The sequence below is a fragment of the Esox lucius genome, chromosome 6 (genome assembly GCF_011004845.1).
Source record: "Esox lucius isolate fEsoLuc1 chromosome 6, fEsoLuc1.pri, whole genome shotgun sequence".
NCBI lineage: Eukaryota > Metazoa > Chordata > Actinopteri > Esociformes > Esocidae > Esox > Esox lucius.
The window spans coordinates 10,566,910-10,583,405 of record NC_047574.1 but is presented as its reverse complement, the minus strand read 5'-3'; the positions used below and the strand labels follow the sequence as shown (position 1 = coordinate 10,583,405).

The 16,496-nt window shown below is 39.2% G+C and overlaps 1 protein-coding gene across 1 annotated transcript in view; it reads left to right on the top strand.

The window, feature by feature from the left end:
- Positions 1 to 2,023: 2,023 nt before the first annotated feature.
- The window catches only part of hpse2 (heparanase 2), a 93,184-nt gene continuing 78,711 nt past the window's right edge, over positions 2,024 to 16,496 (top strand). The window contains exons 1-3 of the mRNA XM_010889023.4: positions 2,024 to 2,382; positions 4,713 to 4,867; positions 5,188 to 5,349. Of these exons, the coding sequence (XP_010887325.2) occupies positions 2,117 to 2,382; positions 4,713 to 4,867; positions 5,188 to 5,349 (583 nt within the window). The 5' untranslated portion in view covers positions 2,024 to 2,116. The remainder of the gene's footprint in view (positions 2,383 to 4,712; positions 4,868 to 5,187; positions 5,350 to 16,496) is intronic.

Here is a 16,496-nt window from a genome sequence, read left to right as displayed (position 1 = left end):
TGTGAAAAAAACAGGCAGATGTTTGCTCCCCGCTGTTCGAGGTGCATATTTGGAATATATGGACAGAATGTTCTGCCTTAGGACCACGGGGTGCATGTCTGTTGTTGCGCAACATAGCAATGGACAGTTAATAATGTTGATCTATATAGACGAATAGCTGGTTGATTTCTAATGCACAATCAAAGCCACAGGCGTTGTCATGCATGTTCTGCCTTTGTTCGTCTCCACATTTTTTGTTTCGGTCATGCTTCACGTAAATAAATAATTGTGATCTTTGCCTTTCTCTCATTGCCGGTGGGACCACGCAGTTTGTAGGCCTGTCTGGTCAAATAACATCTGGAGAGACACTTTATAAAGTTTATAAACGTTTTATAAGCCTGTAAAATCTATACGCGGTAGAGTTCCACATTAGCTTTGAATATGTTTTTGCGAGTGCACCAAGGATGGTTGAGATGGGATGTTTTCCCCAATGGTTGATCATATCTTTTGTGAAGCTTTATGAACAAGGGCTGACCTGTAGAACACTGCACAGATCCAACTCTGGGAAAATATAAGTGATCGCAGCTGTTATTTTTTTAATGAAACACACTTGAATACAGATTTGTCAAAAGTCTAGGCATGATACTTAAAATTCATGGTTACTACATTAACTCACATGTCGGGCTACTATCTAGGACTGTACAATATAAATGTCCTGGACTACAGTAGTGTAACGGTGTTATGTTTAGATGTTTTGCCAAAATACAAATATAAATAAGCTTATCTTATATCTGATGTATTTACTTCTATGCTTAAGTTTTATTAGCCTATGCTATTTTCCGCTTTCTCATAGGCTACCCTAGGTGTGTTTCGGTGTCCATTTTTATTGAAAGAACGAGCACTAAATTAGTCCGCCTAAACCATTTCGACATTTAAGAGCTGTCTTTTAAAGAAAATTGGGAAAGATTTGTGATTCAAAGATAATTAGGAAATACACAACTTTTAGCTTCTCATGTGACCCTGCAATTGTTATTTCTGTGATGAATTAGAAAGTCCTTGCCAATTTCCGAGTCATGTTCGACTAATCTGATGATTCTATGAATATATACCAGTTTTTAAAACATAATTTTCCAAACACATTTTAATAATTCCATTGGTTACCAGGATTTGTTCGCATAATGTTAGAGCCAAACATATATATGAAAGTGTTTTCATTGTCAATAAGGAAGTATGTAGACTTTCATCATAGTAAATCGAGTAAATTATGTCACAGTAAACAAGCTCTTCCTTTCCCAGTTTGTTCCAAGTAGCTCCATTTGTACCCTGATTTCACTTTTCTCCGTTATTTTCCGTTGATATTCTTCAGATTCTTGGGTGTAGGCCATAACCTACACACAAGTCTTTCAACAGGAAACTATTTGAAATAAATATAATAAATGTGCTAATACAATAATATTATTTAATATATTTATACAATATTTGTATTTACTATTTATTTAATTATTATTTAGATCTACTTTCAATGTGTTTTTTGTTGCATATACCTACATTTGAGCCTCATTCTCTTTCAGTAACGATGATATAGCGAAGCTAAACTTCTGATCACCTGTGTATTGTGTTTTAATGTACAATTATAGCATGCCATTTTTTTTCTTAACGTTTTCATTTGAAAAATTAATAAAAAAAAAAAAATAGACTTAAGTGTTTAACTCATAAAGCGATACGCACTGCTCCTGAATAGGCTACAGCATATTAATGATTATAGCTCGTTCTGATCACAGTTTTCTCTCCTACACCCTCAGGGGTTAAGTACCGGTATGAGCCCTCACCAAAAAGCTACGCTGTGCTTGAGAGGGCGGTACCACCTCCTCTCCTCCCCCCGGCTCATGGCCCTCTCTAACGGGGAGGTTGGCCCGGGGCGTGCGCTCCCCTCTTCTGCTCCCAAAAACACACGAAGGGGCGGGGGGCGCAGTGGGAGACGGACAGACAGAAAGGATTATATCTCTTCGCTTCAAAGAAGAGGGTGAGAGAATTGCGACTGGAAGGTACCCCTAAAGCCTCTCTCACATTCCCTCAAGCACCAGAGCAGGGTTTACATTTTACCATTGTTTCATCTGTGGTACCAAAAGCCATTAAGATGCCGAAATCGAAGATATTCCCCTTCCCTAGCTCCTCTCTGTGGCTGGCATCCGTTGCACTGATGGTGCAGTTGGTGTTGTCCTCTTCTTCGACCTACCGGAGACCTACACCCGGCGGCGGAGGAAAGAGAACAGGGTTCATGGAGAGAACGCTGATTCTGTTGGACGTCAACGCCCGCAGTCCAGTTAAAGTTCTGAACGACAACTTCCTCTCTTTACAGCTGGATCCGTCGATTATAAAGGACGGGTGGCTGGACTTTCTGAGGTAGATTCCATTCACACTCCCTGCTTTATGTCGTTTTTGCTTTATTGTCGTTATTCTCACGTTTGAATGACATGCATTGTTTTTGGTTTTCATTTAAACATAATCGGATTCTGTATCATATGAACGGTATAATAAAACGATACCACGATTAAACCTTTTCAGATTATCAATTGATTTTACAGGGTGACATTCGATATGGGGTAGCCTACATGGATTGGACTAGATATAAGGATGCATTCCTAATAAACCCGTCCAGCGTTTCCAATGGTCTGTAATATTTTGTCATTTAAGTTGATACCCTTTTTGTCACCTGATTGCGTCATTCTTCTCTGGCTCCGTTATACAGCCCTATTAAGTGCATTTGAGGTGATCTGAGCTCTTATCATATAGTTTACGTGTTTTCGGCTGCAACGCACAATTTGGGTATGTAGAGGATAGTTTTCTAGGTATAAGCAGGCCTAAATGCCGCCTATGAAGCTCCCAGCAGACTTTCCGTAAACAGAGTTCTCTTATTTCCAATGAAACGTCCAGTGTTATGGTCTATGAGGAGAGAAAGGGGTCATTGCGTTTTAACATAGAACCTAAATATGAAGTAAAATAGTTCAATTAGATTTTAGGTTTTCATAGCTCGTTGTCAATATTTTTGTACTGATTCACTATAATCACTCCGTGGGAAGGTCAGGATTTCAGAAAAAAATTATCCAAATGCTGTAAAAATGTCAATCGTATGATTAATTGGTATGAGGTTAGCATTCAGCCTGCACATTCTTTAAAATAAATTATATCATAATAATTATTATAACAATGAAAATTATCATAATAATCATAACACCATTACTACTACTACTACTGCTATTTCTACTACTACTACTACCACTGCTTCAACTACTACTACTGCTACAACTACTACTACTACTGCTATTTCTACTACTACCACTGCTACAACTACTACTACTGCTACAACTACTACTACTACTACTAGGCTAAGACTGCTTATAGTAGTTTTAAAATGTACCATAATAATCATATTAACACCCTAATTGTTGTGTAGCGTTTTAGGTATTTGTTTTAGTTGGGATACAATATTTTCCTATCTTCATATCTGTCTGTTAATCAATTCACCGATAATTTCATTAATAACCCTGTACACCTTTGTCCCCATATTTTCTTTCAATGTACTGGTTAGGTTCATATCGATTTTTTAGTAGGTAAACATTTAAATCAGGACACAGCGGATCATCATATCTGATAACGCATTTCGATCACCTAACAGTCCATATGCAAAGTAATGTAAATACGAAAACCAATAAACTATTACTGCACTACCGTGCTATTATTTCCATTCATAAAAACGTTGAAAGAATGTGACTTATAGCATACAGTTGCCTAATACAAATACATAATATTTGTCAATATATAATAAAAAATGAAATAGTTTTTAAAATTTGCACTCCGAATACTCGAGAAAGTGAATGTTGTCTAAACGTCATGCATGGTGTTTATTTCGATAACATACAAATGGCAGTTAGTTCAGAAAGTGTATTATCTATGTTGTTCATTTCTTGACTAGTCTGTAAACACAACATTTCTTGAATAGTCTGTAATCCTTAATGCTGAACTTCTGTCTCAGATGTGTAGAAGGTATAATTTCTATAGCAGATGAACAGTCTTGTGAGGGGGTCATAAACGTAATGTTAAAATTGGAAAAGCTGTCAGGTCGTATTTTACCACCATGTAAATATAATGTAAATACCAGTAGGGATCACAAGCATCACTCAAATAAAGATTAGTTGTAAAGACAAATGTTCTGAAAGTCCAGTCTGGAAAACCCATGGATTGGGTTTTGACAGTGACTTGATTACGCTGTAATGTTGCACATGCTTTTAGCATTGGCACGGCTGCACCGTCATCACATTTTGCCCTTTGACATCAAAAATATTTTAAACCCTCTGGTATAAATTCTATATACTTTTCAAAAATCGGTTAGAAAGCAATACAGCACATGCGTACAAAAGTGTTTGTTTTACCACTTTCAGGTTTTTGTCTTTGTTAATAAGGTTTAGAATCTGAGGAGTATATCACTAGGCTAGTCCTAGATATTGCAATGATAAATGAGATGTATTTTCTAAATAACAAGTATTTTTATTTTTGGGACTGTACAGGTACAATGACTGTACAATGACTGAAATCAATCTGAAATCAATTGTAATTTTAGGTATTTTCATGCGGGTTCTTTGTATTAAAAGCCGTATAAACCGTAAAAATACTGTTATCAACATTTTTTATTTACTTGTATAACATATTCATATCAATCTTGTCTTTCTGTGTAGTTCTAAGCGTTTGGTTACCCTTGCCCGTGGACTGTCCCCTGCCTATCTGAGATTTGGAGGAAAGAGAACGGACTTCCTTCAATTCCACAACCTGAAGAACCTTGCAAAGTTCCGAGGCCCGGGCCCAGACTACTACCTAAAAAACTACGAAGATGGTCAGTTTTACGCGCTACATTGTGTTGGTTATGACTCACGTTGTATTTTATTTATGTGTTTTTTTTGGATTGTTTTTCTTCTCTCAATTTGATTAGAACATCTATGAGTTGTTTAAACTGACATTAGATTCATTGGAAGTATTCTGCATTATATCAACGTCTACTAGCAGGCCTGTATTATTTTTTTCTGTAGCAGTCTAGCGTTCAAATTGAAATTCAAACAAGCGTTATTGGCATGACGGGAACAACACTATGTTGCCAAAAAGAGGTGCGCAAGGAAACTGGAACGACCCGTTCTTTATCGGTGTGTCCACCCTCAGATATAGTGCGTAGTGACATCGCCCTGGACAAACAGGGGGGCTGTAAGCTGGCCCACCATCCTGACATGATGCTGGAACTTCAAAGAGAGAAGGCTGCTCAAATGCAACTCGTCCTTCTCAAGGAGCAGCTCTCCAACATGTACAGCAACATCACAATAACAGGTAGGAGATCACACACACACACACACACACATACACACACACACACACACACACACACACACACACACACACACACACACACACACACACACACACACACACACACGAATACCAAATCCTAACCATAATACATAAGCCTAACCTTTCTTGGATTACACCTCACCTACGGACTTATACGAGTTTTCACTTCCTCCAAAGTCGTTTATAATGACTTCTCATGTAGTCGTGTAGCTCCCCCTGAACACACGTTGAATTCCGACGAGAGCCTGGTAGATCACCTTGCCAACTAAAGCTGAATGCCGGGGCAGCTGGACTGTGTGTGTGAGGATGGCTTTACTTACACTCAGTTAACTTGATATTTTGCATGGTATTTATTATGCATTACTTGGTTTCAATTAAATTGGTAATTTATCCGCGTTTACATTTAGCTTTATTTACACTATTTATGTACGTGTTATTGATCCCCCAAACAGTTTTTTGATATTTTATTATAGAAATATGTTTACGTTTTGCTGAGTCTTCCCTTGCATTGACTTGCATTGCAATATGGAAATCCCTCAAAGCATCTGATACAATGCTTTACAAGAGTCAAGACCAAATCAAATTATACCAGAACCACAGTCTGGATAATGTCTTTACATTAAATAAAATAAGATCCATTGTTCCATAAATCCATACCTGCATATTTTTGTTGTTGTTTAAAACTGCACCATTCAAACATATAAAAAAAAACTGACTGCGGAGTGAGTATAATTATTTAAAAAACATTTGGAGGAATGTACTACCAACACAGAAAGAGTGAAACATTTCTGTAATGGGTTAATTTCCCCTTTAATCCTATGTGGTACATAAACTTCTAGTTGTGGTACTAACTGACATGTAATGAGTGTTACTTCAAAACATTTACTGTAGTAATAGATTGGTTTCTGTAATGTAATTACCATTTTACTGCAATATTTTCCAGTAAAATGCTAAGTTGATGCTAACAGTCTATCAAAACAAGGCAAAACCTCACACATTTAGGAACTCACGAACTTAGGATCAGGCCAACTGAAACTGTTGAAGAGAAGAGAGTTCAGACCAACTGAAAAAGTTCAGGAGAGATGATGTAGTTTCAGTCATCGGCGCTACAATGGCAACTACAGCTGTTAGTGATTTATTAGATTAAATAATTATGTGTGCGTGGTTTGTGTGTGTCTGTGTATGTGTGTGTGCGTGCATAAAACCACCCATGTAGAAATGCCTGTCATAGATCTGTCTTGAAGAACACACACTGCAACTAGGGAGAGATATATGCAAAGAAATAACAGAAATAATGACTGATATTTTAGAAATATTTTCTCTTAATGAACAGATTCCATTGTATCATACTCACTTGAGACCTTTGGGTTATCAATGTCTACACTGATACATTTTCATATTTGATAAAACATCGTATTATCCTTAGTGAACCTTCTGAAATGTTTCTGCTGTTAAATTCCCTAATCATAAATTCACAGTGGAGGGGTTTTGTAACATTCGGTTTGGTTGTACTACATTAGATATGTTGTTATCCAGAAACATTGGCACTTTCATATATTTTCAAGTCTCTGCAGTTTGCAGATCATCCATCCTTGTAGAAGTTCATGAAAAAATACATCGGGCCGGAAAAGGATTTGCGTGGGTTACTTTTTAATGCTCCACTATTAGCAACCATCCATCGCGTGTTTATTCAGACACTTTTGCTTCACTGTGTTGAACAAGGAAGACATTGTCAGGGTCACTCTCTCTGTGTGTTGTGTGTTCAGCATCAGCTGTGTGGTTTCAACAGGCCTCTATAGCACACTAGTCATAACATGACCCGGCTGCTCCCACCTTCTCTCTCTGACGAGATCCATGGAAGGCGACCGTTGGTCCATGTTTAGGAACGATGAGCGCTTAGGTTCACAGGTTCAGGTATCACACTGTGTGATATTCCATTCCCTCTTCCTTTGTCTGTAACACTTGTGTTATTCTAAGTGTTATTATTGATAACGTCTGGTTCACCTCACATGTGCTGTTTTACCTTAAAGTTGACTTTTTCCCCCCTCGCATTTTTGCCTAAAATTTGGTTTTTACATCCCAGTGGTTGTAATAATATTATGTGCAATGACAATTTAAAATCAATGTCTTAGACACATTTTCTTTTGATTGATTCATTTATTTTCCTTTATACTGATAAAGAAATAGCACAAGGAGACAGATGATGCAGTGCAATCATGAAGCAATCAGACAGATATTGATATTTATTGATTTAGTGAATACAGTAATATTCATAGAACTTCTAAAGGAGCTGATTGAAAATGACTATGGGGTGTTCCTTCTTAATTGCTCATTAATTGGACAGTCAATGCAGTAGAAATACTCAATTTCCTTTACACAGCACATTAAGAGCCTAGTGAATATACCAGATACTCTCTGTCCATAACAGAATTCAGGTATGAAAATACAGCTTATAATGAATGAACCCTACATTTGCATGCCGTTAGTTTTCTGTTCTTCGTCAAAATATAATAAATAGACTTAAGAGTGTCACATTTGCAGAGACTAGTCATATTGCTTTTCCGTCAATGACCCTCTCCCTCCCCACGGTCCCCCCATGCAAGTGCACGTGTACATGTACTGTTTGTGTGCATGGGAATACACGTGTGTGTCATTGTTGAGCATGTGTCATGGCTTTGTTATCTCCATACATCACAGGGGAGCAGAGGAGAAGCTAAGCAGAAAGATTTAATTAGCTCAGCGTATTTACTGTTTAGACCCCATTTTCATTTAACTGCTCACAAACCAGTTGAACCTCCCTCACTCATGTCACGCAAGCCAACCTGAATGTGACACTTAAACAATACGTACACTATCTTAACATTATGAAACTGTGACAGAGGATTGTTGATACAGCACGTTTTTTCACCTCTTTGTTAGTGGTCCATCTATATACTGACAAATGGCTTGTTTAGGAGCACACATAAAAATAAAGCTACAGTATTGGAAATATACCAGCCTACTGGTACATCATTCTGAGAGAAGTCTGTGTGTTGAATGTGTCTGTGCTTTGCGTGGTGTGGATGTCAGAGGAATTATGTTTAGGTGAGACCGGTTCACATTTATGTTATTGCTGGACCCATTTAACTGCCCAATAAAATGACTTTTTGTTTAGTACTTACGTTATATGCTGCATTAAACTGAATAGCTCATTTGTCAAAGTTTAACATCCGAAGATGAACATTTATATTGCATTTACATTTGCTAGGTAGCAGACACTCTCACACAGAGCAAGTCCCAGGAGCAATTAGGTTCAACCTCCTTGCTCAAAGGCACAACAACATGGTTACCTTGTCAGCACAAGGATTCAAACTATCAACCTTTAGGTTATTGGCCTCAACCTCTAACTGCTAGATCCTGCAACTATAAACAGTTGAATATAGCCCTCTTGGTTACTCTGTCTGTTGGATTCTATTATGGAGGTTTAACTTACAGAGGCACTGGGGAGGTATTTAAATAAGGTCTGGTAACAATCAGCTGTGTGTGTGTGTGTGTGTGTGTATCTGGCAGGTGGCAGGCATAAAGTCTCTTTAACAGCCCTTCTCCATCATTTCCCACTCCACAGTCTGACCTCTGACCTATACTTGTTAGAGTTATTAGTAATGGCACTACACATACACAGACACACAAACACAAACACCCACACGCACGCACACACACACACACACACACACACACACACACACACACACACACAGACAGACAACAAGGTCAAGGTCACCTTCAGTCCACATCTTCCCAGTACTTCCCCTTAGTCTGTCCAGGTTCTCTGGCTCAATCCAGACACAACCGAATCTCTCCTCTCACTCTTAACCTAATGTCTCACCCTCTCAACTCACCCTTAACCTAATGTCTCACCCTCTCAACTCACCCTTAACCTAATGTCTCACCCTCTCAACTCACCCTTAACCTAATGTCTCACCCTCTCAACTCACCCTTAACCTCAAGTCTCACCCTTGACATTCGGTCTAAACCTCTCATCTCAGCCTTAACCTCATCTGTCATCCTCAACCTCATGTCTCACCTCAACTTGCCCATAATCTCATCTCACCCTTAACCATACATGTTATTCTTAATATTATGTCTAACCTTCTCATCTCACCCATAACCATACATGTTATTCTTAATATTATGTCTAACCTTCTCATCTCACCCTTAACCATACATATTATTCTTAATATTATGTCTAACCTTCTCATCTCACCCTTAACCATACATGTTATTCTTAATATTGTCTAACCTTCTCATCTCACCCTTAACCATACATGTTATTCTTAATATTATGTCTAACCTTCTCAACTCGCCCCTAACCTCACATCTCCCCATCTCATGTCACTCTTAATCTCATGTCTTGTCCTCTTATCTCACCATGCTCTCATCTCATACTTTATCTCATACTAATGTCTCACCCTTAATATAATGTTTCACCCTGTTATCTCACTTGTAACCCCAAGTCATGTGTCACTCTAAACTTCATATTTCACACTTAATCTTATGTCTGATCCTCTCATCTCACCTTCTCATTTCACCCCAAACCCCACATCTAACCTCCTCATGTCACTCTTAACCTCATGTCTCACCCTCTCATCTCACTTTGTAAATTGACCTGCATCTCGCCCTTAACCTCATGTGTCATCCCCTCATCTAACTCTTAATCCAATGTCTCACCTTGTCATCTAACTCTTAATCCAATGTCTCACCTTGTCATCTAACTCTTAATCCAATGTCTCACCTTGTCATCTAACTCTTAATCCAATGTCTCACCTTGTCATCTAACTCTTAATCCAATGTCTCACCTTGTCATCTAACTCTTAATCCAATGTCTCACCTTGTCATCTACCTCTTAATCCAATGTCTCACCTTGTCATCTAACTCTTAATCCAATGTCTCATCTTGTCATCTAACTCTTAATCCAATGTTTTACCTAGTCATCTAACTCTTAATCCAATGTCTCACCTTGTCGTCTCAGCTTCCCATTCTACTCTCTCCTCTCATATCACTCTCAACCTCATGTCTCAACCTCTCTCTACATTTTACAATTTCTGTTAAAATTTCAATTGATTTATTTGAATGGAATTGCAATACATATTGCCAGAGCACAAAGTTACAATCAATAAGTTATGAACGATATGAATTAAACAACAATAATAGAAACACCACTTGGAAAAGGATTGTTACTTTGAAGTAACTAAAACACAAAAACAAATGCAGCGACATATGTCACATTAGGTTGGTTGCCAATTAGCAGTAAATAGGTGTCAGCCATACAACAGGTCTGAACACTCACACAATGCAATTTGAGTTTTCAAAGCAAGATGAGGCAACTCGCAGAGTTCCAAAGACGCCAAATTGTCAGTGGTCGAATTTCAGATGAATCAGTCACAGAAAATACAAAATATTACAATGTGTCAAGGAGAACTCTAACACCATGGAACAGCCTAATAAATTGGCACCTCTGTGACCCAGTCTCAACAAAAACTACACTCACCTAAAGGATTATTAGGAACACCTGTTCAATTTCTCATTAATGCAATTATCTAATCAACCAATCAGAGGGCAGTTGCTTCAATGCATTTAGGGGTGTGGTCCTGGTCAAGACAATCTCCTGAACTCCAAACTGAATGTCAGAATGGGAAAGAAAGGTGATTTAAGCAATTTTGAGCGTGGCATGGTTGTTGGTGCCAGACGGGCCGGTCTGAGTATTTCACAATCTGCTCAGTTACTGGGATTTTCACGCACAACCATTTCTAGAGTTTACAAAGAATGGTGTGAAAAGGGAAAAACATCCAGTATGCGGCAGTCCTGTGGGCAAAAATGCCTTGTTGATGCTAGAGGTCAGAGGAGAATGGGCCGACTGATTCAAGCTGATAGAAGAGCAACTTTGACTGAAATAACCACTCGTTACAACCGAGGTATGCAGCAAAAAAATTGTGAAGCCACAACACGCACAACCTTGAGGCGGATGGGCTACAACAGCAGAAGACCCCACCGGGTACCACTCATCTCCACTACAAATAGGAAAAAGAGGCTACAATTTGCACGAGCTCACCAAAATTGGACAGTTGAACACTGGAAGAATGTTGCCTGGTCTGATGAGTCTCGATTTCTGTTGAGACATTCAGATGGTAGAGTCAGAATTTGGCGTAAACAGAATGAGAACATGGATCCATCATGCCTTGTTACCACTGTGCAGGCTGGTGGTGGTGGTGCAATGGTGTGGGGGATGTTTTCTTGGCACACTTTAGGCCCCTTAGTGCCAATTGGGCATCGTTTAAATGCCAAATTCCTGAGCATTGTTTCTGACCATGTCCATCCCTTTATGACCACCATGTACCCATCCTCTGATGGCTACTTCCAGCAGGATAATGCACCATGTCACAAAGCTCGAATCATTTCAAATTGGTTTCTTGAACATGACAATGAGTTCACTGTACTGAAATGGCCCCCACAGTCACCAGATCTCAACCCAATAGAGCATCTTTGGGATTTGGTGGAACGGGAGCTTCATGCCCTGGATGTGCATCCCACAAATCTTCATCAACTGCAAGATGCTATCCTATTAATATGGGCCAACATTTCTAAAGAATGCTTTCAGCACCTTGTTGAATCAATGCCACGTAGAATTAAGGCAGTTCTGAAGGCGAAAGGGGGTCAAACACAGTATTAGTATGGTGTTCCTAATAATACTTTAGGTGAGTGTATATCTTGTGAGCTGCATAAAATGAGAATTTATGGCAGGGCTGCCAATTGGAAAACACTTGTATCCAAGGCCTACATAAAAATATGTACATATTAGTGTAAAAAAACTAAACCTGGACCTCTGAGCAAAAAGTATGGTCTGCCATACATCCGTTTGGTATTGTAGTTTTGAGAGAATCATTGGATCTTTTCAGCCAAAAATGTCTGCTGCCAATTGTTAAACATGTTGGGGGATGGTAATGGTATGTGCTGCCATCAGTCATCATTGATGATTGCTCTGCATGGTTGTACATCACCTGAGGAATATGAGACCATTATACTGGAACAGGTGCCCTCTGTGGTTCAAACAGTGGTCACTCATGATGCTCCAATATTCCAGGGTGCTAGATGCTTCCATACACACTGCTTAATTAATTAAAGAGTGGTTTTATGAACACCAGGAAGACATCAAAAGTTTTCCCTGGCCTCCCCAATCACCAGATCTGAGCATCATTCGACCAGTGTGGGAAGTGTGCAATGACCGTTTCCACCTCCTTCTCTCAAATAACTTTCTTCTTGAAGAATGGTGCAACATCCCACTACACACAGTACAGGACTTGTATGACAGCATTCCCAGAAGGATTGGATCTGTTTTGAAGGGAAAAGGAGGTACTCCTTATTACGTCCTAGATATTAATATATTGTTCGGGATTTCCGTTGTTTTGGCCACCCCCTACATTACAGCATAGACAAAAGTTTAATAGTGATGCCTTTTCTCAGTCAAGGCTGTTATATATGGGCTCCCAGGCTGTTGTTTAGTGGCCTCCCAGTCTGTTATATATTGGGCTCCCAGGCTGTTATATAGTTAACTCCCAGCAGTGCCAGCCCTAGCCTTTTAAGGGCCCTAAGTAAGATTTGATTTGGGGGCCCTTCTCCCCAAGTGGTCCGGGGCTCACTAGCATTTGTAGCTTTTCACTGGATTATAGGTTGACATTTATAAGGTTCTCGAAATGATTTTGAGTAATTTGTAAGGAAGTGCCACTCCGTCCCTAGTTATTTCATAGTGCATTGCTCACACGGAATTTAGTCTACAGTGAGCAAGGTTTTCCTCTCTCATTCCTTCTCAATGGCAAGGCAAGGCTGGGCTCGCTAAACCTGTCAAAGTAGGGCCAGATAGCACAACATTTTGATTTCTGTTTGTGTTTCCCAATAGTAGTTTTGTTTAGACTGTGTTGTTGTTTGGTTTATTGTGATTGATTGGATATTCATGAGGATTTAGTGTGCTCTTTTTGGGGGGTTTGTTATTAGTGGCTATTTGCCTTGTTATGCACTTCATGCATTGTTTGTAGTGTTCTTCTAAACATGTAGGAGAATCTTACATAACCGCATCAGGGTTTCAAAAAGGGGATTATCCCATTAAGTAAAATCATATTTTGTAAGTGGACCCCCTGCTGTTTCCTCTCTCTCGTTCTCCCATTCTCCCTATTTCTCTCTACACTGGGTAGCACTCCCACCAGAGCCGATAGTTCAGTATGAAGATTTTAATACGTAAGAAGAAAAGGCAGACATTTTTTATTTTCAGGTTTAGGCATAGACCTTGGAGAGGTAAAGGGTAAAGGTTAGAGAAAGACCAACAAGAAGAAAACATGTGGAACCAGCCGTGGGAAGCAGAGCTAACAAAAGGTCTTGAAGACGAAGCCTGGCTTGAAGTGTGTGTATGATACTGGCTATGATGTGTTGAAGCCTGATACTGACTCCAAAGACCGTGGGAACCTTCTCTCAAACCTTTACGTTTCGGGAACTTGTTATGTAGTATCTACACTAACATATGCTAAGATCCTTCAAATGTTTTAAGGGCTCATTAAAGGAACTGCTTCTAAAGAATATTTTCAAGCCAAAATTCCACCCAAAATACTAAAATGTACTTTTTTAAGTAAAATATCCAATCCTGTTCCATGACTTAGGACAGAGTAAGGTCAACACAGCCGTGGAAACAACAGAGTCATAGGACACCTCTGGAGTGGTAAAAAATAGACTACATGCAAAGGTGAAGAATGAATACAGCTGAAGATTCAGGCAGGAGTGGAAGACAACATCTGGTGTGTGTGTGTGTGTGTGTGAGTGAGAGAGAGAGAGACACACACACAGATGTTAGTACCTGTGAAGAGAATCACGGCTGTTTTTGAGAACACTGGAGACATTAAACTGCAGTTCACGTTTTGTAAACCACATACTGTTTATTGTACATACAGACAACCCACACATAAAATAACCTTAATTCTAACCCTAACCCCAGAAGATTTAACCTAAACCTTAAAACATAACCATTAATTCTCAAAAACATTCATGTTTTCAAAATGGTGACAGGAAGATTTTTGTATTTTTTTATTTTCCTGATTTAACAACATTGTTGTCCAAATGTATATAGTGAAACTAAAGGACACCCTTTTCCTTTCACTTTGACCTCACATAGTATCAAACCCAATGAAGGTCTGGGGTGCAATCATTTGTTGGGCTAGTGTAAACATGGCTGTGAATATATGAGACAGTAATACTTAAAACACAGTCTTTGAAAAAATGTGTGTGTGTGTGTTCATAGAGTAGGTGTCTCTGTAGAACCTACACTCAGCTTGGGGTCCAGATCCTGTCACTTTTGATGATCTTCGTAGACATGTACACTTCCATTAGACTTTCATGTTGAAAGTCGGCTTCAGAACCAGTCATGCATATTAGGTGATTGGACTAGTCTGCAATACTATAAACAGTTTGCTGTTGACAATCAAAGCAGAATTAAAACTAGATCAGCATTACAGACCGACCTGCTCCTATTAGCAGTGGGCAACATCAACATTTGATTAGTACAATGGGATAGGTATGTGAGAGTGTGGGTGTGTTTGTGTGGTGGTGGTGTTGGTGTTATGTCTGTGTGTGTGTGTGTGTGTGTGTCGGGGTGCAAACATGTGTAGACAGAAACACAGCAACATAAAGATGAATGCTCACATCTGTTGGCACAGCCTACGTCAGAATGGGGCCATTTAGATAATTTTTTTTTTTTGCCTGTGAAAATCAAAACATCTTGTGTTACAGTCTGAAGCTTTAGCATGCTGTTTTCTTCTCCATCTTTTTATCCCTATGTTCTGTCTCCATTTAGTGGTTCTTTTTTAAATAACATGTTGTTTTACAAACTGTACTTCTCACTGTGACAATGAAACGTGACTCTCTTGTCAACAGTGCTTTCCTTGACATTCTGAATATGACATTGATGTCAGACAGCTAAAAGGGTTAGGCAATGTATCTGACTGCAACATGAAAGAAATCTTACTACGGTGAGTGTTGTTTTACAATATGTGTTGCTTACTGCATTCATGTTTACTAAATGGTATATTCTAAATACATCTCTGTTTCCAAAAGAGTTGGGATGCAGTGTATAATGCAAATAAAAACAGAATGCAATGATGGGCAATTCATTTATAACATATCAAATGTGGAAACTGAGAAATTTTATTGTTTTTGGAAAAATACATGCCCATTTTGAAATTCATGCCAGCAACATGTTCCAAAAAAGTTGGGACAGGGGCATGTTTACCACTGTGTTGCATCACCTCTTCTTGTAACAACACTCAGTAACGGTTTGGGAACTGAGGAGACCAATTCCTGTAGTTTTGAAAGTAGAATGTGTTCCCATTCTTGCTTGGTATAGAATTTCAGCTGCTCAACAGTTCGGGGTCTCCTTTGTCATATTTGTCATTTCATAATGTGCCAAATGTGTTCAATGGTCTGGTCTGCAGGCAGGCCAGTTTAGCACCCAGATTATTTTGCTACGGAGCCATGCTGTTGTAATACTTGCAGAATGTGGTTTAGCAGTGCCCTGCTGAAATAAGCAAGGCCTTCCTTGAAAAAGACATCTGGATGGCTGCATATGTTGCACTAAAACCTGTATATATTGTTCAGCATTAATGTGAACATTGTGACTTGCACAGATGTGAAAGTCACTCATGCCATGTGCACTAATGCACCCCCGTACCATCATGGATGCTGGCTTTTGCATAATGCGCTGATAACAAGCCTCTTTAGCCCCAGAGGACATGGCGTCCATGATTCCTGAAAATAATCCCAAATTTGTCAGATCACAGGACAGTTTTCCAGTTCACCTCAGTCCATCTGAAATGAGTTTGGGCCCAGAGTAGGCGCTGGTGTTTCTGGATGTTGTTTATGTCTGGTTTCTTCTTTGCATGGTAGAGTTTTAACTCGCATTTGTGGATGCTGCAACGTACTGTGTTCACAGACAATGGTTTTCAGAAGTGTTCCTGAGCCCATGCAGTTATTTCCACTACACAATCTGTTTTTAATGCAGTGCCACCTAAGGCCCAAAGATAATGCCCATCCAATATAGTTTTTTCGCCCTTGTC